Source organism: Jaculus jaculus, chromosome X (assembly GCF_020740685.1).
Source record: "Jaculus jaculus isolate mJacJac1 chromosome X, mJacJac1.mat.Y.cur, whole genome shotgun sequence".
NCBI lineage: Eukaryota > Metazoa > Chordata > Mammalia > Rodentia > Dipodidae > Jaculus > Jaculus jaculus.
The window spans coordinates 52,089,163-52,116,674 of record NC_059125.1 but is presented as its reverse complement, the minus strand read 5'-3'; the positions used below and the strand labels follow the sequence as shown (position 1 = coordinate 52,116,674).

At 38.8% G+C, this 27,512-nt stretch overlaps 1 protein-coding gene across 1 annotated transcript in view; it reads right to left on the bottom strand.

Moving 5' to 3' along the window:
• Nucleotides 1-2,155: 2,155 nt before the first annotated feature.
• Nucleotides 2,156-27,512, bottom strand: part of LOC101612530 (G2/mitotic-specific cyclin-B3-like) — a 38,680-nt gene continuing 13,323 nt past the window's right edge. Inside the window, exons 3-10 of the mRNA XM_045139865.1 lie at nt 22,103-22,439; nt 20,055-21,791; nt 18,901-19,008; nt 16,891-16,983; nt 11,224-11,361; nt 7,988-8,143; nt 7,158-7,307; nt 2,156-2,275 (exon numbers count right to left, since the gene is read on the bottom strand). Coding sequence (XP_044995800.1) covers nt 2,156-2,275; nt 7,158-7,307; nt 7,988-8,143; nt 11,224-11,361; nt 16,891-16,983; nt 18,901-19,008; nt 20,055-21,791; nt 22,103-22,439 — 2,839 coding nt within the window. The remainder of the gene's footprint in view (nt 2,276-7,157; nt 7,308-7,987; nt 8,144-11,223; nt 11,362-16,890; nt 16,984-18,900; nt 19,009-20,054; nt 21,792-22,102; nt 22,440-27,512) is intronic.

Here is a 27,512-nt window from a genome sequence, read left to right as displayed (position 1 = left end):
GGGACAATTTGAGGTGTTATAGCCAGATGCCATTTCAAGAATGAGGCTCACTCTTCCGCTACTGTTTTCCATTTGCTGTGACAGCAATGATGTCCATCTTCGGCTAGTGCCATGCTTATCTGTGCCATCAGAAAGCTTTACCTCCAGACTGTAAGCCAAAATAAAATAAAAACCTTTCCTCCCACCAAAAAAGGCCACTTTCAACTGACAAAGGAAACAACTCAAGAGGCCTTTACTATCCTCAAATTATATGGACCAAATAGATGTGCACTACATTTTATAAAATTAAAATCAAGTACATACAAAGTCAGACACAAACTCCAACAGGGCTGAAAAGCTTGCTCAGCGGTTTAAGTCACTTTCTAGCAAAGCCTTATGGCATGGATTTGATTTCAGTGGTTGGAGCCCTGGCATGCCAATTTGCTCTCTCTCACACAAAGAAAAATAGTATAAAGATTTTAAAATACTGTCAAAAATGAAAAAATGAGGGTGGGGAAGAATTCTTAAGGCAGTGGGGAGAAATACCAGGGTTAGAAATTTTAAGCAGGGATGAGGGTGGAAGCTGAGCAAGAAGAGGGAGAGACAGGGGCTAACCAAAACTAGGAGATATGAAAAAGCCACAAGAAAATCTACTATTTAATGAGCTTAGGAAAAAGAAATAAATAGCAAAAACAACACACAGTGGTAACCCACACAGCTCGATGGTAATCCTAATAGACTTCTAAATATTTATTATTTCTACAGGTTAGTGATATTCTCAGCCTTGGGTAGTAAAGTATGCTGGCTGCAGTTAATGCAAAGTTTCATAACTGCTGAAGATAAGTGATCATTGAGTTCTCAGCCCTACATGAAACATATGTACCATTCCCCAAGGCTTAGAGAATATTGTGGAAATGGGGATTGAAACATCGGAAGAGTCAGAAGGTGGGGAGGAAATCTGTAGAATTCTTTCACCTATACATGACAGGACCATTGCACTCATGAACTCATAGCAGTTTGATTACCTGCATAAGACCCGAAGAAGATTGGGCAAGTCACCATTTTTTTATGGAGCCCCAGTCTTTCTTGAGGTGTTGATGGTTGCTGGGGGCATGGGAGTTATTCTCTTCACTGAGGTATTCATTATCATGTATGGGGAAGATGATGTTCAGTAGGAATTGGAGTAGATAAGAAAGGGTAATGACGTGTGTGCGTGTGTGTGTGTGTGTGTGTGTGTGTAAAAATAGTTAGACTTTTTCATACATTACACCAGTGATGCACTATTAGAATTAGATATTAAGATATTTTATTTAATTTTTTTATTTATTAATTTGAGAGCGACAGACACAGAGAGAAGGACAGATAGAGGGAGAGAGAATGGGCGCGCCAGGGCTTCCAGCCTCTGCAAACGAACTCCAGATGCGTGCGCCCCCTTGTGCATCTGGCTAATGTGGGACCTGGGGAACCAAGCCTCGAACCATGGTCCTTAGGCTTCACAGGCAAGTGCTTAACCGCTTAGCCATCTCTCCAGCCCAGATATTAAGATTTTTGAAAAACAGCTGGGCTGGATAGATATCTTGTAGTTAAGGTGATTGCCTACAAAGCCTAATTCCTGGGGTAAAATTCCCCAGTACCCACTAAAAAGAAGATATACGAGGTAGCACATGTATCTGGAATTCCTTTGCAGCACCTAGAGGCCAAGGCACAACCAGTGAACCCATTCTCACTCACACATACACTCTCTCTCTTTCTCCTTACATAAATAAATAAAAATTATTTAAAATACTATCATATAATAATGCCTTTTATGTTGTAGGCTCGATTTTCACATGTAGATTTTATACACATGTATCCCCTAATAGTAATAGGATAGGGGATTGTTTCATAAAGCTGTTTAATATTATTCCTTTGTAGTAACATCTTTTTTTTTTTGTTTGTTTTTTTCAGGTAGGGTCTCACTCTGGCTCAGGCTAACCTGGAATTCACTATGTAGTCTCAGGGTGGCCTTGAAATCTTGGTGATCCTCCTACTTCTGCTTCCCAAGTGCTGGGATTAAAGGCGTGTGCCACCACGCCCAGCTGTAGTAACATCTTAACCTTACCCCTAGTCACTAACATATTTCCAAAGATTTTGGTCTTTCAAGAGAGCTTATGAGGGCTGGGAGATAGTTCAGTGGTTAAAAGGACTTTACAATAAGAGGAAAATGGTAAATTTTAACCACTGCCATATTTAACTTCTTGACCATGGGGTGAAGCTCAGAAATCTGGTAGCCACTGCAATCTTCCAGTGAAGAAGCCTGGAACAAAAGAAGCATGAACACTATATTTGTCCAATGGAAAGCTTATCTTATCTCCATCTATGCTACCCAAGTTCAAATCCCCATCCATTATTTAGGCAAGGGTGACATTACATTTCAAATGCCCATATAGTGCACATGTTGATTTAATGATTATAGGGTATCACCTAGAATAATAGTTTTCCACCACAAACCTCTGAGAGGACTACATCCATATGTACATTTAGATGTCAGCCCTGGTTACAGGTATTCAGGTAAGCTAAAATCCAACAAAGTACAACAGGACTGATTTTATAAGCTACTCATTCTTAGGCCCTTGGTCAAGCAAACCCCAAAACAAACCCTGGGTCCTACTTCTACAGCAAAAAAGAAGTTAAGCTATTCTTCATCTCTAGATTTAACAACTAACATTCCACACATACATTTTCTCACTCAATTTTAAGAATGCATAATATGTTACCTAAGCAATAATCCAGTGTCAAAGAGCAAAGGTTCTGATGGAAGAGTATTTCGATTTAAATTCAATTTAAAACCCAGGGCTCCCCTGATCACTGCTTAGAAACAACTACCTGACAAATAGCAGTCGTTGGCATGCCGATCAGACAACATCCACAGTGTATTGGGCATGTGAAATAAGATTAAATAGCTCCACTACTACTGTGTCCATTTAGGCCCTCAATGCTACCTTGGCTGTTACTTATTGCTATTCTTAACTTTAAAGTCTTCCTAATCTGATATTTTTTCTATTATGCCAAAATAGTAGTTTACAAAACACATAAACAGGAACACTTTACTTCCAGGGCAAAAATCCTTTAGTTTTGTTTGTTTGTTTGGCTCTTAGTATATACTGGTTTCCCGTGTGCTGTTGATGCTATTTCATGGTAGAATGCTAGCTTACCATTCAAAACACCCAAAGTTTCATCTCTTATACCGTAAGAAAGAGGTGAAGTGGATCGTCTTGGTATTATATATATGATCTCTTACAACCTACCTGGACTCACTCAACCTACCATTTTGGTCTCATTTCTTACTATTTCCTATTAATAGATACTCTGTCCTTTACATAGGTGAGGCCTAAATTTGTCCTAAACACATCATACTCCTTCCTTATTACCTCATTTTTCAAGACTCAGCTCAAAATCACCTATTTTTTTTTTTCTTTTCGGTTTTTCGAGGTAGGTTCTCACTCTGGTCCAAGCTGAACTGGAATTCACTATGTAGTCTCAGAGTGGCCTTGAACTCATGCCAGTCCTCCTACTTCTGCCTCCTGAGTGCTTGAATTAAAGGCGTGCACCTCCATGCCTTGCTAAAATCATCTACTTTTTAGGACTTCTTATCTATACAAACAACAGTATACACTTACAAAAGACTGAAGCTGGACTGCCCAAGTTCTGATTATGGCTGCCATTTAGCTGATAATTATTGGTTTAGCCACCAATATTAAGACATCTACATATTTCTGTCCTCCTAGATGCAGTTTGATGTGCTGAACAGCAGTTTCTTTTATGAGACTGACACACTACCTACTGCACGATGAGGCATCTAGCCATTTCTTTTATGATCCATGAAACTTCTACAGGATCCAAAGGGCAACCTAGTTCAGTATGGACTCACCAAGACATTAGCTGTAGAACTATGGCCACATCTATTTTGATTAAACAAATTTAGGTGTCTTTTTTTTCTTGTTTGGAAGTTTTTCTTTATTTATTTTTGTTTTTCATGGTAGGATTTCACTGTAGCCCAGGCTGACCTGATGTTCACTATGTAGTCTCAGGGTGGCCTCAAACTCATGCCAGTCCTCCTACTTCTGCCTCCTGAATTCTAGGATTGAAGGTGTGACCCTCTACACTCAGCTCAAGTTTTTTTTTTAATTAAGTTGAAATTTTGTATGGACACAAACATATGTTGGTACCATCATTTCCCTCCTCCCAGCACCCACTCCAGTAAAGGCACTCTTTAGTGGGATTACTGGGATTCACCATGGATTTGTAGGCTATGAGCTATGAAAGCAGCAGTGTGTCACTGTGGGGAAGGCTATGTCTGTGGATATTACTTCCACCCTTTTTGAATATTATGCCTAGCTCCATCTCTCATTAGTTATATAGACATGGGAAAGTATTTTCTTCATTGTAAAATAAGGATCATAGTACAGATCTTATTCGGCTGATATGAAGATTAAATGCATATAATATGTAAGTACTTATACCACTGCTTAAGCATTTAGTAAATGCTAGGCATTACTGCTATTTGTTTTTTTCCCATCAGACTCATTGTCACATATTAAAACCTTCCTGTGCTCCTGCCAAAATTAAGTATGTATTGCCCAAGCTCATGCAAGGTTATGCAATTCTCTCCCAGCATTCAGAAATTTTCACATCAATGGTGGTTTGGGATTTATAGATGAAAGGACCTTAGAAATGGTTATAGAACTATACTGCTTTTGTGACCATAATTTCCCTGTAATTGAATTACAAGCTACACAGCTGTAGGAATTCAAGTGTTGATAATTTTTTTTCAATTTTTTGTTCATTTTTATTCTTTAATTTGAGAGTGACAGAGTGGAGAAAAAGAGGTGGAGAGAGAGAGAGAGAATGGGCGTGACAGGGCTTCCAACCACTGCAAAAGAACTCCAGATGCGTGTGCCCCCTTGTGCCTCTAGCTAATGTGGGTCCCGGGGAATCGAGCCTCAAACCGGGGTCCATAGGCTTCACAGGCAAGCGCTTAACCACTAAACCACACTTCAGCCCTCGATAAAGTTTCTTTAAAACACAACATTTATAAAAGTGAAAATCAGCAAATATGAATTTTACTTGTAGGTGGCTACAAGGCTTTGAAGGCCCTCCCCTGCAGAGGACAGTACCATAGGCATGTGCTCAAATGTCATGTTATACACAGAGACAGCTGTTTTCCCCTTTGTATTTTCAAATTCTGCTCGAAGAATCTCTTTAACATGCCAGTTTTGATCCCTCCAGGTGTCTATGGGACCGAACCCTGTGGGTGGGTACCCTGTCCTTCAGTGCCCTTCCTCCAACCCCACCTCCACACAGGTCTGCCTCTGGGTGGCTAATCCACTTCTTGGCATATACCCTTAGGATGGAAAAGACAACTGCCCCATTTTATTTCTCATATGCATATCCTTGATTTGAATTTTTAGATTTATATGTAAACTGGACTGAGACTCAGAGGTAGAGACCAGGAAGCTAAAAAGTGGTCAGAAGAAAAGTGGAGAGCTTAAGGGAGTGATCATAGTTACGTAGGTAGAAAAAAGATGGTTTATAAAGTCTAAGTGGGGTTGGGGGAAGGGGGTTGGGGGAAGGAAGATGGAGGAGAGGTGGCAGGGGTACACAAAACAAACGATGCTATGAATCAGCCAAATGGAAACCTAACTCTTTGTTAGCTAATTAAAAATGAAAAATGTAATTTAAAAAATGAATTCTTCAGAAGTATCCTGCAAGGGTGGACAATAGTCTGCTGAGAAGGCAGTGTTTGTTACAGGAAAATCAGTGCTAAGCTTGGGACACCATCAAGTGAGTTGTTGTTGAAGGAAGCCCATGAGCGCTTCCAAAACAACACAGGCTATTGTAAAATTAACTGTTGCCCACCAGAACTAGATGGCAAGTCTCTATCACTGAAAATACCATATGTATTAATCTCAGGACAGTGAGAAATCAAGAAGGAACTGAGCTAGAAGTCTCCTCTCTGCTGTGTAGCTCTCAGAGTGCTAGAGAGTCAACCAGGCAGTCAGATGAGAGAAAAAGATATATCAACCAACAGTGGGTCTTGCAAACCACACAACTAGCCAACTAGATAAGATGTGCCTACTGGTGCCATGGTAGCATGTAAATTACGAAAGGAACCACTGCTCTCTGATTGGATTTGAAATTTCCTCTATAGAAAGAAATTCAGGCCTGGCATTAGAAACTGTGCCAAAGCCTATGGCTTGGAACGTCATAGGCTTTAGGGTGGACTCTACCACTGCCATTTGGCTAAATGGATATATTCTTCATCAAACAGCCCTCATATTTTCATGTTTATGCCAATAAATTAGTGCTGCTCTCACTTTGGTTAGAGAGTTTCTTTTTGCTGAAGTCGGTGTCGCCTGGTGAGACCCAAAACTTGTCAGGGTGGTAAGACAAGGTGACAATTGAGTTCATAGCACTGGTTCAGATATCTGTGTCATACCCAATTCAGGAAACATTGTTGAGGATGTGGCAGAAAGAATATTAGTGCCGCTCTGAACACTGGTCAGGGAAGCTCCTTTTTAGAGATAGTTGTGGATGCTACAGAGACTAAAATATCATCAAATGGTAGACTAAGAGGCTTCTGAAAGCTCAGCACTAAATGAGACAGCTCTATCATATCCTCCATGGTTGTAGGAACATCAAAGAAGATGCATCAGAAAGAATGTGGACAGGAATACTTTTGGAAAATATTGTACAGACATGACCTTCCCAGTGCACTTATGACCTCACAATAGATGTCATTACCTGCACAAGACCAGCACAATATTGAACCTATCAATATTTTCACAAACATGATGGACTATGGATAACTACCCTTTCAAAACCACTCTTGTAGAAACCCTTGCCTATAAGTAGTCCAGGTGTTAAAGAATTCCTAGCAAGGTGTGATGGCACAAACCTTTAATCATAGCACTTGGGAGGCAGAGGTAGGAGAATCACCATGAGTTCAAGGCCAACCTGACAAGACATGGTGAATTCCAGGTCAGCATGAGCTACATACAGTGAGTATGTATATACTATCGAAACAAACAAACAAACAAACAACAACAACAAATAAAGCATTCCTACAAGTAGGCATTTGATAGTTTTGTTACCAAGAGCTTCCACCCACATTTCTTACCCCCATCATGATTATTTACCCAGTGTTTGAGATTCTTCATGTAGAGGGCAAGGAGGAAGCAAGCAGCAGATAATTTGGAAGGCTTCTCTTGGATGTAGTCATATTCCTGCAGGGTCATCTCACAGATGAAGCGGGACAAAGTTAGCGTCCTCATGCTGGCATGGAGATGCTAAAAGAAATAAGGAAACTGGTTCAACAATGAGTTTAGAGAAACATCACCAGGCAGAAGAAACTCTCTCAAGTTATAACCCCAGTCCACATGAACATCAATCTACTTGACAATATACATCATATGCCACCCTGACTACACAAGCACAGAGCCATTATGGGAAGATTCTGCACCTGGCAAGGGGATTTGCCATATTTAGGGTTCTCAAATGAATTACTAAGTGTTTCTCCTCCTGTGACCCGTCTTGTAGGAATCATTATTTGAAAAGTCAGTATTTCATCTGTAACCTGCACCCAGTCCTAGCCTAGGAGGTATTCCATGCTCCTAAACAACACTTTCCCTCTTCTTGTTTGAAAGAACTTATAACCTATACCACACACGTTGAGAAAAGTATACAATACATACTTGTAAGATATAATGGATAATTATAAAGTCATCTCCTCTGTAAGCAATATTAAAGTAAATTTCCCCAAAGTTATTAGGTGTCCCTTCCTGATCAAAGCATGTTTTCCTCCATACCCTACTTTGCCCTCATTTCAAAACCTTGTAGCTATACCACAGAAATCTACAACTTGCTATTTCATAGACAATCTATCACCTAGGAGGTTTCTAGATGCTCTCAATACAGAGAGGACTAATACAAAATGCAAAAGTTAAAAGGTGTTCCACCTCCCTCTTACCAAAGCATAAAGGCGTAGAAAATTATAGGCGATGAGAATGTTAATGTCAAAGTTAAGGGCTTTCAGGATCCTGCCTTCCATAGCAAGCATCTCATGTTTCTGATACTTATATGCACAGATGTACAGAAAGGTATTCAGACAAGGACGGTGTGGATCCTACGGATGAAGACGAGATATAGTCACAATCTGGCAGATAACCTTCTCTTCACGTACTGATGAAAGACAGAGCTGGAAGAGTTGAAGGACAAGTAAGAGTCCATCACATTTGCAATCACAGACATTGAAATTAGCTCTGAAAGCCAGTTTCAAGTAAATACAGGAAAACAAACTGGATAAATGTTAAAGTCCTTTCCCAAAGCTGTACTACCACCAGAGAGAAATCATGGTCTATTGAGGTGTCATGTAGAATGCCAGAAGCAACAGGGCAGTGCATCTGAGAGTAGGGATCTGTTCTCCTGATAAGTGAAAATCAGGAATGGGCTATTTAAGGCCTGCTGTGGGAAAGGAACGAAAGGAAACTACAGAAAGTTGAGGTAAAAACAAAATACACATGATGTAGTGCAAGAAGGGAGCTAAAGGATAAAAGAACCACATATCCTATAAGCATCTTAAAATTCCATCTTCTGGATACTGACCCTTGATTTTGGCAATACCAAAAGGCGGTAGGAATACTCCAGACTTTTCTGTACCTTGAGTTCACCATCCACTCTACTTCCTTTCTTCTTTCCCCTTTCCATAATTCCCTCATTCCTTCCTGCCTTCCCTCATGACTTGGTAATGTTCACATTCCACACTACTTCCTTTATTCCAATCTCCATCTCTCTCCTTACAAAGAAGTCTTTTGTACTTCTCAATCTGTCAGGGGAAAACACTCCATAGGAGGATGGGGGTCTTCTGTTCTAGCAAACAGGGAAGGGATATTCCTGATTCCAAAGCTGATTTCAAAGTATTGTTCCCTCTCTTTCCCTCCTTTCCTTCTCTGCCCAAGCACAATGTTGAGAGTAATATATCCAGTCTCGATTGAGTTGGGGAGGGGATATGATGGAGAATGGAGCTTCAAAAGGGAAAGTGGGGGGGTAGGGAGGGTATTAACATGGGATATTTTTTATAATCATGGAAGTTGTTAATAAAAATTTGGAAAAAAAATATATATCCAGTCTCTCAATAGGTGACCATCAAAGTGGGCACGAAGAGAGAAAGAAGAAGGAAGAGAAAGACAACATAGAACAGAAGCAGTGAAGAGAAGGAGGGTTTAGTAAAAGCCATCACAAAACTCAGTTTTTTGAAAAATATTTTTATTTATTTGAAAGGAGATATGGGCACAGTAGGGCCTCTTATTGCTGCAGATGAACTTCACACAAACGTGCCAGGTTTATGTCTGGCTTTATGTGGGTACAGGTGGATCTAACCAAAGATGGTAGCCTTTGCAAGCAAGTGCCTTTAACAGCTGACCCATCTCTTCAGGCCCCAAATCCACAGTTCCAAAGTTGCTCAAAAACCTAATAAATGTTACTACCACTAAAATAAACCACTAATAGTCTAGAAATATGGCTCAGTCTGTAAAACACTTGCCATACAAGTGTGAGGACAAAGATCACCACCACCCATGTGAATGCCAGGCTGACATAGGGATTCCTAGTACAAGCTAGCTCGCTCGACTAGCTCAGTGAACTCTGGATTCAAGTAAGAGGCTCTGCCTGAGTAAATAAGATGAAGAGCCATCAAAGAAGATACATTTCTACTTCTGGCCTCCACATATGTGTACCTGTACACATGTGATCTCACACACATGCAAACACATACACACACAGGCACACACTATATGTACATGCACATGCAAAAAAAAAAAAAAAACTAATAAAAATTGCTAAGCCTGAGCCGGGCATGGTGGCAAACACCTTTAATCCCAGTACTTGGGAGGCAGAGGTAGGAGGATCACCGTTGAGTTCAAGGCCACCCTGAGACTACATATTGAATTCCAGGTGAGCCTGGGCTAGAGTGAGACCCTGCCACGAAAAACCAAAAAAAAAAAAAAAAAAAAAGATTTTGGGCTGGAGAGATGGCTTAGCGGTTAAGCGTGCTTGCCTGTAAAGCCTAAGGACCCCAGTTCGAGGCTCGGTTCCCCAGGTCCCACGTTAGCCAGATGCACAAGGGGGCGCACGCATCTGGAGTTCATTTGCAGAGGCTGGAAGCCCTGGCGCGCCCATTCTCTCTCTCTCCCTCTATCTGTCTTTCTCTCTGTGTCTGTCGCTCTCAAATAAATAAATTAATTAATTTAAAAAAATGCTAAGCCAGGCTTGGTGGCACATGCCTTTAATCCAAGAACTTGGAAAAAATTGCTGCCTCTCTTTACTAAACCCTACTTTAATACATGTAGCATAACTGAAGCAAAAAGAGAGAAAACTTATTAGATCATTCATATCTAAGAAGGTAAACAATAGGAGAGGTTAGCTAGATGGAGTGTAGTCATGAAGGAAAACTAATCCATTCATGTTTATATTGCTATTTCAAAAATATCTATTTCAACTGGACCATTTTCAGACTCACTACACTTTAAATGCACTTTTTATGCAATCATGAAGACTTGAGTTCAACTGCCAGTACTCATGTAAACAGTCTATAAATGACCAGAAATACTACAACTCCAGCTCTGAGGTAGGTGGACAGGAGGATTGCTGAGGTACCCTAGTAAGCTAGTTTAACAAAATATATAGGGAGATCCAGCTTCAGTAAGAGACTATTTCAGGGAAATGAGACAAATGTGAAAGACACAGACATCTTTCTCTGGCCTCCTCATCACACAGGGCATTCACATTGGCACATACACACACACACATAATACTAAGTAGAAAAGGAGAAGGAGATAAAGAGAGATAGATAAAGTACAAAAACATAAAGAAAAGGGGCCCAGAAGACAAACATGAAAAAGAAGAATATATTTAAAGAACTACTTCTTTAATCAGTCACATGTACACATTATAAAGCTTTGCAGAGGAAGTGAAAGAACCTTGCTGATGCCAAAAGAAATACACTACCAGTGCCAACCAACAACAAATTTGTAGCCTTGAGGAAGAGAGAAAAATGATGGGAAAAATATTTGTATATATGTAATTGAATATCCACATAAATGTTTACACACGTGTATACATATGTATGTACAACTACATTGACATGCTCATTCTGTTTTGAGTGGTTACCTCTTAAATTCTCTCTAGGCCTTAGAGATTCAAACTCACCTCAAATTTTGCAGCAATCCAAGGGGCAGTGGATCCAAGGATCTGTAGGCTTCTTTTTGTACAAAATACCTTCATTAGGTAGTGATCCACCAGCTTCACAGCCAAGTACAGGGTCTCATGACTCATCTCCAAGTTCATCTCAAAGAATATACAAATAAGACAGGAATCTTCATATATTCTAGCTAAATAGTTGGTCTCAGACTAATCTAGAAACCTAAACTGTTTATGACATCAAGGAGAATACCTAACCAATTGGGATATTAGGAGGAATGTGGAAACTGATTTAGGGACATTCCTGTGTATTACTCCCGTGTCTCTGAGGACCCTGGCATTGCCAGTGTCTATACATTTGGGAAAGTAAATAATCTTACAACCAGACCAAAAAGTTCTAGCTTCTCAGTGAGTACCTCAAATGAATATATCCTCTCTCTTTGAACCCTATGACTCAGATTTTTGCCTTCCTCCATATGCTAGTAACTTGTAAATTCCCCCAGAGATACAGACTTGTTTCTTTATTAATTTTCCAAACTGTATATTCTATTAGAATATATTATTCAGGTGCAAGTACTGATAGCACAATTTGGAAGAGAACTGCAAGCTTTGAAAACATTAGTAGCATGACCCACTTCCTTTCTTTTTCTTATTACATTGCCTTTGCAATCCATAACAAGCCTTTTCCCATAGTCTTAGAACAAAGGTTTATGCTGGCCCATGTGGAACTTATGTGCAAATTAGAAAAAAAATATATACCTTCTTTGTGTGAATGTAGACCTTCACACATTTCTCTTACTAAGTTAATAATACCTTTATATGAATTAAAGGCATCCTTGCCTTTGGGTAGAGCTGCCCCCACCGTCAGGATAACTCAGTTTAGCAAAATGAGTAAGCTAGATTCTACTGGCTGTTTTTGTCCAAGAATTTCATAAGAAAGGAATGGCAAGAGCTCATACAGATGAAAATCAAGGCTAACAAGTTGAGTAGAAATTGAAAACAGACAAAGAAAACTAGAAAAATGGCAGGAACAGAAAATGGCAGTTTTTTGAGGATAATGCCTCTGTCACAAATTATGTAGACAGTGCTTACATTGCCTTCTCCTACTAGATGACATAGGTACTTGGCCACCCATGAATGCATTCTGGTATTAAAGGGTAACATGTAAGTATATGGGTAATATATGAATGAATGATTGAAATCTAAAGTCAACTAATATATTTTTTTAATTTAACTTAATTTTATTTTTTAAAATTAACTTATCTGTGTTAAGGAATGACAGTTATCCTGCTTTGTATCTAAGATAATATCACTCTGATAGAATTATACCACTTGGAATTATGTAAAAGAAGTGAAATTCTTATGGCAGCCTTTCAGGTACTAATGACAGTTATCATAGATCCTATAAATCTCCCCTACCTTTAGACAATTAACTTGATTTTCCCTACCTATTCTTTTCTATGAGATGGTTTTCATTCCCCTCCGCTCCAAATTGGGGCAGTTAGGGAAGAGTTGTAGAGCTCTAGGTAATTTCAAGCAGCTCTAACAAATGTGAACAGGAAGCCATTCAACAAATCAGCAACATTCTTTCTCTCCCTCACAATTACTTCTGATTTAGACACTGATTCAATTCTTCAAAAACAACTGACGAAGAGTGTTAAAACCAATTTAAAAGTGATAAACAGAGCAACTGAACTCATAAAGGTTACTTTAAGACTTCAAATTGGACAAAAATTAAACAAAAATTACTAACTCATATTCCAAAACTCAATGGATATCTTATATGATAATGAATAAAACAAAAAGAAATCAAACAGATATATGAAAACAACAAATAATTGTTATAGGAGAAGCATGCTTAAGAATCATCAAGTCTCTACATTTTCACTCCTAAGAACTGAAATAAACTTTTAAAAAGCATACTCTTATCAATATCTGACAGGACATTAAATCTATGAAAACAATCACCTTTGGGATGCAGAAAGATTACTCTCCAATAGATGCAATTACTTAAATTTAAAATGCAGTAAGAACACTACTTAGCATATTAGATAATTACACAAAAGCAAATAAATACTTCCAAAGGCTACTTTCAGAAAATCTAACCAAACTGAGAGGTAAACTATAGTTAATAAAGTTGGTTGTGAAGGTCTATGCCCATAATCCCAGCACTTGACATGTTAAGGCAGAAGGATCAAGAATTTGAGGCCAATGTGTTCTAGGCCATACTTGGTTCCCAACATAGTAGGACTATGTCAAAAAATAAAACTATCAAGCTGGGCGTGGTGGTGCAGGCCTTTAATCCCAACACTTTGAGGCAGAGAAAGTATAATGATAATACTAACAAAATTATAGATAAAAATTTCTTGGAACCAAGGAAACATTAAAATTCAAATTTAAAGAACTCTTAAAATGCCAAACAAAATTAAAGAAAACAGCCGGGTGTGGTGGCACACGCCTTTAATCCCAGCACTCAGGAGGCAGAAGTAGGAGGATTGCCGTGAGTTGGAGGCCACCCTGAGACTCCATAGTGAATTCCAGGTCAGCCTGGGCTAGAGTGAGACCCTACCTTGAAAAACCAAAAATAAATAAATAAATAAATGAAGAGAACAGATTCACATACAAAATTTCAAAGAAATTAATTACATTATGTATTAAATAAGAGTCATCTGGACCTAAAGCTTACACTAGTCTAAATAAAAACAGAAAAAGAAATGAGTGAAAAAGGACAAATTATTTAACCTTGCCTTAGGATATGGTAATAGATCAGCTCTATCAAAGGGGCTAGTAAACTAAGTAAAGATTAAAATTCACATAAGAGAATTATGGAGACATTTTTAAAGAATGCAATATAATTAGACTTACATGGAAAAATGAGTGATATTTATCTTTTGTTCTGTCTTGAGCATGGGTCTCATGTAGCCAGGCTGCTTCAAACATGCTGTGTAGCTAAAGATGGCCTTGAGTTCCTGATGCCTCCACTTCCTAATTGTGAGGATTTCAGGTGTATGCCACCATGCTCAGCTTCAAAAAGCAAAGGTTCTGGCAATATGGCTCAGTGGATAAAGCACTGGCCATGCAAGCTGAGTACCTGAGTTCAGATCCCCCGATACTATAGAAAACTCGATGCAGTAGTGTGAGCATCTATTACACTAGACTATCTATGGAAATATGGGAAGTAGAAGCAGGAGAATTCCCCAGCAGCTCATGGGCCAGCTAGCCTGGTGAATACAATGGTTAGCAGTATGAGTATCTGCCCAAAACAAGGCAGTAGGTGAGGAGTGATACCCAGTGTTGCCCTCTCACATCCCCCCATGTGCTGTAGTATGTATGTGTTCACATTTACACACACCAAAAAATGAAACAAGAAACAAAAGAAGTATAGTGGCACACGCTGTGATCCAGTACTCTGGAAGCTGTGGCAGAAGGATCTTAGGTGTAAGGGCAGTCTGGACTTAAAAGTGATTCAGTCAGTCTCTTTCTTCCCCCACCCCCGTGTGTGTGTGCGTGTGCGTGTGTGTGTGTGTGTGTGTGTGTGTGTGTGTGTGTGTGTATGCACGCACGTGCACACGCATGTGCCCATGATTTAGGAAAAAGATCAAGTTGTATAGAAATGTGTATACCATGACATTTCCTTATCATAAGCCCTGTAGCCAATTAAATAGGTATGTTTGAGATGTGAATAATATATTCACATATGTGCATTAATGCTTGTCGTACATGATTTAAGATATTTAAATAAAGGATAAGAAAAACCTTGAAAATGAAAAGATACACAGAAACAATATGGAAGGGGGGCTAGGGAGATGGCTCAGCAGTTACAGGGACTCTCTTGAAAAAGCCTGTGGTCTGAGCTATATATCTGATAGAAGATTAATATCTAGGATATACAAAGAACTCAAAAAATTAAATAATAAGGAATCAAACAAGCCAATCAAAAAATGGGCTATGGAGCTAAATAGAGCATTCTCAAAGGAAGAAATATGAATGGCATATAAGCATCTAAAACAAGTTCTACGTCACTAGTCATCAGGGAAATGCAGGTTAAAACTACATTGAGATTCCATCTCACTCCTGTCAGATTGGCCACCATCATGAAAACAAATGATCATAAATGTTGGCGGGGATGTGGAAAAAAAGGAACCCTTCTACACTGCTGGTGGGAATGCAATCTGGTCCAGCCATTGTGGAAAACAGTGTGGAGGTTCCTAAAACAGCTAAAGATTGATCTACCATATGACCCAGCTATAGCACTCCTAGGCATATATCCAAAGGACTCATCTCATTTCCTTAGAAGTACGTGCTCAACCATGTTTATTGCTGCTCAATTTATAATAGCTGGGAAATGGAACCAGCCTAGATGTCCCTCAACTGATGAGTGGATAATCAAGATGTGGCACATTTATACAATGGAGTTCTACTCAGCAGTAAAGAAAAATGAAGTTATGAAATTTGCAGAAAAATGGACCTGGAAAGGATTATACTAAGTGAGGTAACCCAGGCCCAGAAAGCCAAACGCCACATGTTCTCTCTCGTATGTGGATCCTAGCTACAGATGATTGGGCTTCTGCGTGAGAAGGAAAATACTTAGTAGCACAGGCCAGTAAGTTAAAAAGGAGACATAAAGGGAAGAGAAAGGAAGGTAGGAGGTACTTAATAGGTTGATATTGTATATATGTAAGTACAATGATTGAGATGGGGAGGTAATATGATGGAGAATGGAATTTCAAAGGGGAAAGTGTCAGTGGAGAGGGAGGAAATTACCATGGGATATTTTTTTTATAATCATGGAAAATGTTAATAAAAATTTAAAAATTAAAATTAAGAAAAAGAAAGCCTGTGGTCTGGATGTAATTCCCTAGTACCCACATAATGCATCAGAAAGAGGTCCTCATGAGCCCATTCTCTCTCCTCCCCTCTCTGCTTTGACTCACTCAGAAACACACATACACACACACATGCACACACAACCATTTTTAACAAATATTCTGTGAAGTACATTCTAAATGATTTCTAGTTGCTATCCAAAGAATAAAAATAGTGCTGAAACAAAATAAATCTTGCTAACATCACCCTCTGTACTTGAACAATTAGTTTGGCCCTAATGGGTCTTTCTTTCTAGTGCACTACAATTTAGCTTGATATAAAAGAACACTTGTTTCAAAAGTATCCTCCTATAAACAACTGAGTATCAGTCAGTCACAAGAGGTTAAACCTCCAGGCAATCAGAAGTTAAAATCTAACAAGTCATGATCATATAAGGCAAAAGTCAATGGCAGCCAATCAGGTTTGGTGTTATTTGTTGTCATGAGTTACTGTATCATTTAAAGCATAACATATTGAGGGTAGGAACTATGATTTCTTAGGCTCTGCTGTAATTTGTTAGCACGGTTTGGTTTGCATTATTTAATGACTGAAAAAGCAAACAGAACCTCCACCGGGTGTGGTGGCGTACGCCTTTAATCCCAGCACTTGGGAGGCAGAGGTAGGAATATCACTGCGAATTCCAGGCCACCCTGAGACTACATAGTGAATTCCAGGTCAGCCTGAGCTAGGGCAAGACCTCACCTTGACAACCAACAAGAACAAAAAAAAAAAAAAAAAAGAAGAGAAAAGAAAACAATAAATAAATAAAACAGAAGCTCAGCTCCTTAGGGAATCAGATGTCAGGCTTACCTGTACCTCCACCAACCAGTCCACAAGAATGGCCCTCATATAGGCACTGAGCTCAGTCTGCCTATTCATGTACTTTTGAAGTATAAGTTTTTCCTAGTGTCAATGAAAAAAAATGTTAATAAACTCTTCTTACAGTTCAAAATTATAAATTAACAATATCCTTCACTGTCATAGTCTTACTCATTATGTTCAACTAACATCAGATGGGGCAGTTCAATGTACCCCTTTCTAAATAAATTCTAGTTCTCTTTGGGAAATGGACACACATGATAGTCAAGTGTCAGAATGTATATTGAGGAATTCAGAGCAAATAAGGGTGAGGACTCACTTTAGCTATAGATGAGTGAACCCAACTTGTGGCCCATAAGCCACATGCATCCCAGGATAGCAATTTGTGTAGTCCAGCACATTTGTAGATGACAATGTCATGTCATAATATCAAAAGGTTGGACAAGCCTTCTGTAGATGGATGTCAGAAGACTTTTCCCTCTTCTTTGCAATTCCATCAACACAGTACCATGCTATATCGTGCTATATAGACCAATGCTTCTCCAAATTTGACACAGACTTGAGGATCTAATTAAACTTCAGATTTTGATTTAGAAAGACTAAAGTGGAGCTATGTTTCTAATTTCTCCCAAGATTACAAGAGAAAACAATACCACACACACACACACACATACACACACATATTAGAAAAGCAGAATTGTCTCCTATTTTCTCTAAAGTATTGATGGTCCTGACTAACAGTGGTTCAACTTACTGATTTCTGTTTTACCTTATGATGGAACAAAAGCAATACACATTCAGTTGAAACTGTACTTTAGTTTTTAATTTTTATTTTTTTCCAGGGCTAGCAAGATGTGTTCAAGTCCACTCTTTCAATGTTGGTTATGAGGAGAAAGCTATAGCTCTACCAGTCACACAATCACAAGGATAAACATAGTATATTTCATACTGAACATTGTGGCTAAGTTTGTATGTTTCAAATTATATGGGTTCATATGGATATGATCTCCTTCATAAGTTGAACATTATCTATAGACTAGCAAAAGCATGGCCTATGAAGTCAGATGATCAACTCTTTCTCTAAAGAGGATGAGATATTCACCCACTCTTTTACACATAACCTGTGACAAATTCTTCTTTGTACGTAAACTTGTTCTTATCTGTATCACTGAGAGACAGAAGGAAATTTGGAATTAATGATTCTTAGTAGTAAAAGAAAATGGAACATATCAAAAGAAAATAAACCTAAACCAGGTTGAACACTCAACAATGGATGTAATCTTATATATAATACTAGAAAAAGATCTCCAATAGAATCCTAAGATACAAACTACTTTAAGATTTCTGTGTCTGTACGTAGTAAATTTCAAATCAGCCTGGGCTAGACCAAGACCCTACCTCTGAAAAAAAAAAAAGTACAGAGACCTTGAAAATGTTTATTATTGCAGCACACCCAAACCTACCATGACAAATATTGCTGCACAATTTATCCTGAGGAGGAGAAATGGCATTGAGGGTGATGATCACAGGGGACTTTGATGTTTATTTTCATATACTTATACTGAAAATATATTCATGCCTCACTGTGTAATAAAAATATACCATTTAAAATGAAAAAAGAAAAAGATTTTTGTGTCTGATAATGTTTTCTCAGCAACTAAAGATAAAGATGAAGGATTATGGTCTTCATGTTAGTTCTAATCAATCTTTTTGTTCCTATCACAGTTATAACATGTAATAGTTTGAAAACCTGGGCAGTTAATCCTATGAAAAAAATAGGTAACAATTCCTAGCATCATGAAATTATTAGAAGAACAAGATAGTATCTATAGATTACATAATGCCCAACTCACACAAAGCTACCAATAGATGTTTGTTGGTGCTTTTGTGGCTTTCTTCAGCACCATTATCATTTCCTCTTTCATCTTGCATGCTAAAGGGTGGAATGAGGAGGAAATGAGAAATAGATTACTGTATACCCCCTACTACCTATGTACATACCTCTCTCTCCTTCAAGTAACTAAAGATTTTCTTCGTATAAACAGAGTTAAATAGTGGATCACGGTCTTCCAATTCAATTTTTCCTAATGTGTCACTGTCTTCCTGAATCTGCTTAAAATCATCAGAAACACATTAGAAAAAAGAGGGAACAGAAAGTTTAGCTCATACATATTATGGATGAATCATTTTGTCCCCACTGTCTTCTACCCAGACTACTCAAGCCTCATGTGCTCTGGGCAATCACAACACCTCTTGACCCTGTCATCCTCAGATAGTATAGAGATGAGCATCTGCCAAGTATATGCCTTCTCTACCCAAGCAAAAAGATGCTCTTTATACAGATAACTTCAAGCTTCTCTTTAAAAGGTAGTTTCATCTCATTATTTCAGATATGTCACCGGTCTTCACCTGCTCTATCCAAGCAAAAAGATGCTCTTTATACAAGTAACTTCAAGCTTCTCTTAAAAAGGTATTTTCATTTCATTATTTCAGATATGTCTCCAGTTTTCTTACATAACTTGTTAGGTATCTCAATATTTTGATCTGTCCCAATTCATCTTACTAGCCATTTTCTCCCACTACACCTTTACATAGGTTGATTTATTTACAATATGGCGCTATTCTACTTCTGCTTACTAAATCTCATCCTTTCAATCTTGAAATTCACAACTTAAAAGATCACTTTCTTTGGGAGATATCACAATGTCCTAGGCTTTAAGGGGAAATATTTTCTGTTCCTTAAGGTCTATCACTATAAAACCAGGATTTCAAGATATTCTGCCAGATAAGCTTGATATAATATGAAAATACCAGAGAGGCTGCTAAATTCATCACCATTTCATGGACAAATTCAGGCTATGAGAAATGTGAAAGAAAAGATTATGTATCACCTCTCATTAAATAAAACCAGAAGGAAGTCCAAAGACATAATCTGTCCTCACTAGGTGCAATGTATGCCCTGCCCCCAACAACTTACTCTATGTGAATTAATTGCTTGGGAAGCAAATTGTATGATTAGTGGTATAGCATGTACGTTGCATGTATAAGGCCCTGGGTACAATGTTTAGCAACAAAAGAATATCCCTTTTCTATGAATTACCTCCAGGGCAAGAAAGAACACTTCACCCAATTTAAGACACAAGCAAGATAAATACCTTATTCTGTATTCTGCTCACAGACGAGAAAAGGTTTTGCACGTCAGCTTTCCATAAACTGGACTTGATGGCAGTGGAGGACATGTTGAAAACACTGACCTTGTCTTTTTGGGATTCAATGGCACTTTTAAACACATGTGAACTGTTCACAACTGGAGAGATAAAAATTCTTTTGTGTAAAATGGCATCTTGGGTAGGATTCTCTTCTATAGAAAATGGATGCTTAAAGGATGACTCCTTGAAAGTAGTGCATTTCTCATTCAGAGTTAATGTGTCCTTAAATGGGGGTTCAATGTTGGACTTTTCCTGAAAGGCTAATGGGTACTTGAGGATATTGTACTTCATAATGCTAAGTTTATCATGAAAGGCCAAGGACTCCTTAGGATTGGCTTCCTTCTCAATGCTGGGATTCTCTTCTAAGGCCAATGATTCCTTCAGGATAGTATCTATCTTATATATAGTCTTCTCTTGCAAGACCAATGGCTCCTCCACGACCAAGGCCTCCTGCAAGACCACTTCTTCTGGATCCTCCAAGACTGCGGCTTCTGAATACTCAGCAGGAGTATCTTCCTCAAATATTGGCTTTTCCCGCCAAAGTAATATCTCCTTTGCAGGAGTCTCTAGCTTTCTTTTAGAATTATTCAAGGTCGAAGATCCATTCAGGGTAGCCTCTGTCTTAGTGTTGGGCTTCTCCTGCAAGGACAAGGGCTCACTCATGATAACTTCCTTCTCCTTTCTGGTATTTTGCAGACAGGCCAATATATCCATCAGGAACATCACCACCTCAGGTGTGAGCTTCTGTGGCAAGGCCAAATCGTCTTCGAAGTGAGCCTTGGTGCAAATGGTAGCCTCTGTGTTAGTATAGGGTTTTTCCTGCATGGCCAAGGGCTCCTTCATAATAACTTCCTTACCAGGTCTGTTATTTTCCACACAGGCTAACAGATCCTTCAGGAAAACCACTACCTCAGATCTGAGATTCTCCTGCAAGGACAAATAGTCTTTGAAGTGAGCCTTGGTATCTATGGTTTGCTCCTTGAAGACAGCCATCTCTTCAGTGCTAGACTTCTCCTGTATATCGAAAAATTTCTTAATGGCCTTCTCCAAAATGCATGAATGCACCTGAGAGGCCAGTGGCTGCTCAATGAGGGACTCATTATCATCACTGGTGTTCACACAAGAAGCTACAACTTTGTTTAACAGGAATACCTGCTCTTCAGCAACAATCCTTTCCTGGTTTGTTCCTGTCTCAGGGGAAGAGTCTTTCTTCTCAAACAACTTATTGAAAAATTTTACTTCTTGTGCATTGTTATATTTCTGTGAGTGCACCAGATTTGGGGGGGAATCATTTTTGATGTGACTCTTCTCTTTCTCTCCTAAGTTCAATGACTTCTGGGACACACATGTCCTGCAAAAAGTACTGACATCTTCAATAGGATTATCTTCACAGGTAGAACTGTTTGAAGAAAATAACTCTATAAAGAACTCCTTGTTATTAGAACATCCTTCCTTTAAAGCCATCAGTTCCTTACTATATGTTTCATTAGAACTCTTTGGTGAGACCACTGGCATTGAGAAAGATGCCTTCTGTGCACCAGTGTGCTTCTTCTGCTCCAATATAGATGACTTTGTTGGGAACCTAAGTGTCTCAGTATACAATTTTTGGTTATTACTAATTATTTTATGCTGCTCTGACTGTTCTGACCCTAAGGGGATGGCCTGAGCAGTACACTTTTTTTCCTGAAAATTTTCAAAGGATGATGGATACTTGATGAAAGTCTCCTTTCCTGAAATTATTTTCTGTATTTTTAGTGTATTTTTTACATTTGTGGACACTATGTCATTAGTGGTATGTGGCTGATTTTTAGTGCTAATGATTTTTAGTGGATTTACCCTTTGAGTGTAAGGGTATTCTGGGAAGAGTTGCCTTCTCAGTGGGAGGTGTAAAAAAAATCAATTGAGTCAAGATAGTCAGGAGTATCCTCACCATTTGTGTCCTGTGAGGCCAATAACTTCTTCTGGAAAGAATGTTTCCTCTGATGTATGTATACCTTCTGCCTTACAAGTACTGAATCTTCAGTGATGGGTGACTCCTCAGGTTTATACTTCTTCCCAAATGTCACTGGCTGTATATCAGGTTCATCATCATGGTCCATCTCCTCAAGTAAGGTTAGTGGCTCCTCTAACTTGGATACCTTATCACAAGTCATACACCTCTTCAGTGGCTTCTTAAGGATTGACTTTATCCGAGGAGTTTCCTCTATTAAAACTAACACTTCTTTGAAGGCAGGTGCTTTGCTGGTAGTTTGTGTTTCAGACGTGTTGGATATACCCAGGTTTGAAACTGAGGTGGGAGAAGCTGCTACTCGTACAAGTTCCACGTTGTATCTATAAATGAATGAATGTCTTAGTAAGAAGAATACAGCTCCTAAAGTCCTCATCTATGAACTCATTCTGTTGTTACATTAACTAAGTTGATTGAAAGGTATTCAACCCTGAGTAACAATAAGAGAAATGAGAATTAAAGGGAAGCAAAACCACCAGACTAAATACCAAGAGTAAGTGCTATGGCCATGTAAACCATGGCCAATCAAGTAAGTACTACACAATGTAGTTTCTGTGTCTATATCCCAACATTCTTCAACAACAATATATCCCTTAAAAAGTCCATGTTGTTGTTGCTGGTAGCAGGATAGTGACAACTCAGTTGGATGCCTCCTAACGACTAGCTAGCTGGCATGGTACTGGAAGGTTCCATGCAGGCTACTGGGTGAGAAAAATCATCAACTACCTACTCAACAACCCTGTGTACTATACAGCTGATTAGCCAACCCAGAGGCTCCCATCAGTGTTATAATGGACCCATATGGATAACCAACTGCTGTCTAACTGGATCTGAGGCCCATTTCATGGGAGGGAAGTGCCTGGTAGTGAAAACTTAACCCCAATCCTATGGTTGCAAAGAGCAGAGCCACTACTGTTGACTGACTAAAAGGATATGCTATGACCCCAAATTGCCCTCTAAATATTTATATTATGTCACCTTCCACAGGGTAGTGCTGATTGCTCCTCTGGTCTGAGCAGCTTCTTTATGCAGATGGCAGAGACTACTGGGAAGATATAAGACTTGCCAAAGTGCTAAGAATAAGTTCAGCATTTAGGGATAATAAGCTGAGACATTTAGAATACTCCAACCAAGGCTCAGGGAACATTTCAAAAGATCAGGTAGCAAGAATTTAAGAGCCAGAGGGTGAGGTGGCACACTTTGGGATGCCATCTTCCAGACACAAAGTGACTGTTACACAATAAGCTCATTCACAGTGGTTGTTGCTACTTCCATAAGATCTCTGCAAAAGTGAGCTTATCAACATTTCAACATGGATGATGGAAGAGGACCAAAAAAATTCAATAAAAGAAGAGGTTCTCGTTGGAAAGAAGGAGTTCAGAAAAATGGGTTTGGTGAGGTGGAGGAGAAAAGAAGGTACTAGGATGGGTTATAATCAAATTATATTAACTTCATATATGACATTTTCAATAATAATTCATGTTATTCTTTTTCATGTATACTTTATTGCTTTTATTTATATACAATGATTTTTCTCACTAGCTGCATTTATTCATCTTTATTTATCAGCACCAGGCATCTAGTAGAATGCAAGTAGAACTTAATATTAATTGAAGGCTAATGAGAGGCAGGATAATTAACAGTGGTAGTATTTAACAACATTTTCTGTATTTTGGATTATTCATGAGACCATTTCTCAACAAAGGAAGTAGAAACGTCAACAAAAATATTTGTCAGCCGTGTCACATCTAAAACTTTTTTTGAAGAGGATTCCATAACTCATTAGAGTGATTAGCCTACTGTGATCAAATCACCAGAAGAACAAATATGTGAATAAGAGAAAAGAGAATTTTAGAGAAGCAAAACTGCCAGTCTAAATACCAGGAGTAAGTGCCTCCAAAACCTATGTGTCATGTTTCAACTGATATAAAATATACAGCACTTAGATGGGTAGGAAGGGAAAGAGGGGAAGAAAAAGGATTCCTAGTAATGAGTCCCACAGAAAAAGGAGAGAGATAGAGAGAGAGAGAAAGAGAGAGAGAGAGAGAGAGAGAGAGAGAGAGAAAGAAAGAGAGAGAGAGAGAGAGAATGAATGGGCATGCCAAGACTTCTCTGCTGCAAAGAAACTCCAGACACATGCACCACCTTGTACATCTGCCTTATATGGGTCCTGGAGAATCAAACCTGAGTCCTTTGGCTTTGCAGTCAAAAGCCTTTAACTGTTAAGTTATCTCTCCAGTCAAATTAACAGCTTCTTTTAATGGTGTTGAAAAATTCTAAAATTAGACAGTGGTGATGTCTATACAATTAAAATTCTAGGAATAGAAAGAAAAGCACTGAATTATAAAAGTTAATTGATTACTAAATAACATGAAAGTAAGTGTCTCAAAAGGTTCAGTTTGGAGCTGGTCATAGTGGTGCATGCCTTTAATCCCAGCACTCGGGAGGTAGAGGTAGGAGCATTACTGTGAGTTCGAGGCCACCCTGAGACTCCATAGTGAATTCCAGGTCAGCCTGAGCTATAGTGAGACCCTACCTCAAAAAACAAACAAAAAATAATAATAAAGGTTCAGCTTGGGCTATAGAGTTGGCTCAGTAGTTAAGACAGTTTCCTGCAAAGCCTAAGGACCCAGATTCAATTCCCCAGTACCCACATAAGTCAGATGCACATGGTAACACATGTATCTGGAGTTTGTTTCCAGTGACTGGAAGCCCTTCTGTACCCATTCTCTTCCTATCTGCTTCTTCCTCTTTCTCTTTCTCTGTCTCTCCCTCCTTCCCTTTCAAATAAATAAATAAATATGATAATTTTAAAAAAATTAAAAAAAGTTCAGCTTGACAAAACAGGTATCAGGTTCCTCATGATGAGGACATTTTAAAATTGTCATTAGGGGACTTCCAGTTAAGATGGTGGCTTAAGAAACATGCCAAAGCAGCCTAGGAGAGAAAAAGCCAAAAAAAAAAAAAGGCAGCAAAACACATTCTTCTACTAAAAAGTGAGGTGTAAAAGAAATTACCAATGGTAGCAGAGAAGTAGGGGAGATCCAGAGCATCTAGAGACCACAAAATCAGGCAGAAGTAGCTCAAGAAACAGCAACACCAGGCCTGAGGGGCCATAGCCCCCAGGCTTGGCCTGAGCCACAGAAAAAAGCCAAGTGAGGGGATTCTCCACTCACCGAGGCCTCTGTTCAAACTCAAGAAATGTGAAGGGAGGACTGCAGTGACCAACGGGGTAGCAGCTCATGAGGAAGAGGATCATGTGGACCAGTGGGAAAGCTAGAGCCACCATCCATACCATCCCCTGCCCCAAAGCTAGCACAAGCAAAGAATGGACACTATCTTAGGGTGAAAGGTTGGAAAATGGTGTTTCAAGACAATGGGCCTAGAAAATAAGCAGGGGTTGCTATCCTAATATCTGACAAGGTAGACTTCAGTCCAACATTAGTTAGGAAAGATAAGGAAGGTCACTTTATATTCATTAAAAGCGCCCTCCAACAGGAGGACATTACAATCCTAAACATATATGCACCTAACATGGAGGCTCACAACTTCATCAAACAAATGATATTAGAACTAAGGTCACAGATACAACCAAACACAGATGTAGTGGGTAATTTCAACAACCCACTCTTATCAATTGACAGGTCATCCAGGCAAAAAATAAACAGAGAAGCATCTGGATTAAATGAGGTCATGGAACAAATGGACCTAACCAATATATATAGGACATTTCATCTAAATGCTGCAGAATGAATATACATTCATTTCAGCAGCACATGAAACATTCTCTAAAATAGACCATATATTGGGACACAAAACAAACCTTAACAAATACAGGAGAATCGAAATAATTCCTTCCATTCTATCTGATCACAATGGAATCAAACTATAAATCAATAGCAAGAAAAGCTATAGAGCATACCCAAATCATGGAAACTAAAAAATATACTACTAAAAGATTAATGGCCAATGAAGAAATCAAGAAGGAAATCAAAAAATTCATAGAGTCAAATGATAATGATAACACAACATACTAGAACTTTGGGACACAATGAAGGCAGTCCTAAGAGGGAAAATTATAGCTTTAAATGCCTATATTAAGAAATTAGAAAGGTCTCAAGTAAAAAACTTAAAGTCTTGGAAAAAGAAGAACAAGGCAAACCGAAAATCAGTACACGGGAAGAAATAATAGATTAGTGCCGGAGACGGCAAGCATGCCATTTCAGGATCACAAGGAATCGAGCGCTGAAGAGCTGCTTGACACAGTTCCAGCTCAGCTGTTTCTTCCTTGAAGTCCAATGTGGCCCCTCTATAGAAAAATCTTTGGTTCTCTACGCTATAGAAATATGTGGTTTTCTGTATAATGTTTGTCTTTCTCTGTCTTTCACTTGGTGTCCCAATCTCTAAGTTTACTTTTCCAGTAAAAATTGGTGTTGGTGAAGTGTTGGTCAATGTATCTGAAAGAGGCTCTGGCATAGAATTGGAAAAACAAGAAAATGGGTCAAAGATAATTGTTTCCCTTAAAGGCCTTAGAGAAAGTCAGGCATGGAGTACAGTACACTTAGGAGGAAACAATGAACCTCCTGGAACAATGCAAAAATTTTTCTATGACTAATTTTTCTAAATGGTGGCAATTGCAGCAAACTATGACTCTACCAAGAATCCTTACAGAAAAACAATCAAAGTCAGAAAGAGTTCAGTTGGGGGGACCAATGTCTAAGTATTGGAGAGACATGAAAAGGAAAATTCAAAATAAATTATTGAGGGATAAATGGATCTACTGGATCAGTGATTAATGATGGGAAGCCCCATTTGTGGTTGTTTTACCTCACACCTTTAACAGAGTAATTGAAAGTAGAAGTCCAGGAATTCACAAGTGCTTGACTGCACATACATGGGGAAAATGTGAAAACAGTTAATCATTACAGGGGCCTGACGACTTTACTTGAGGTGAATAATTATGGGATTGTTTGATGATAAGGAATAACAAAAAGTTTCTATGAATTCTGTAAAATTGTATCTTTCTTGAAGTTTGTTCTTGCATGACATGATCAGAAAACAAAAGACTAAGGCTAAGAGCTGTGGCAGCAGAGAAGCAGAGAAATATAGAAGCATGGAAGCATAGAAACAGGGAAAAGCAGAAAACAAAGAAAAGACAAAAAAAAAAGAAAACTAGAAAGAGAAAAGTAAAAAAATAGAAACAGAAAAGGAGGCAGAGAGAAAAAGATAGAAAAACTCAGCTGCCTTCAGCATTAGCCTGTCAGCTTGCACCAGAACTTGACTTCAAGTCGTTATTTCGCCACTCCCTTTCACCCCTCTCTTTGGGGAACCTCCTTCAAGCCAGGGCTGGACCCCGGCAGATTAGGGAAGAAATTAATGAACTAGAAACCAAAAAA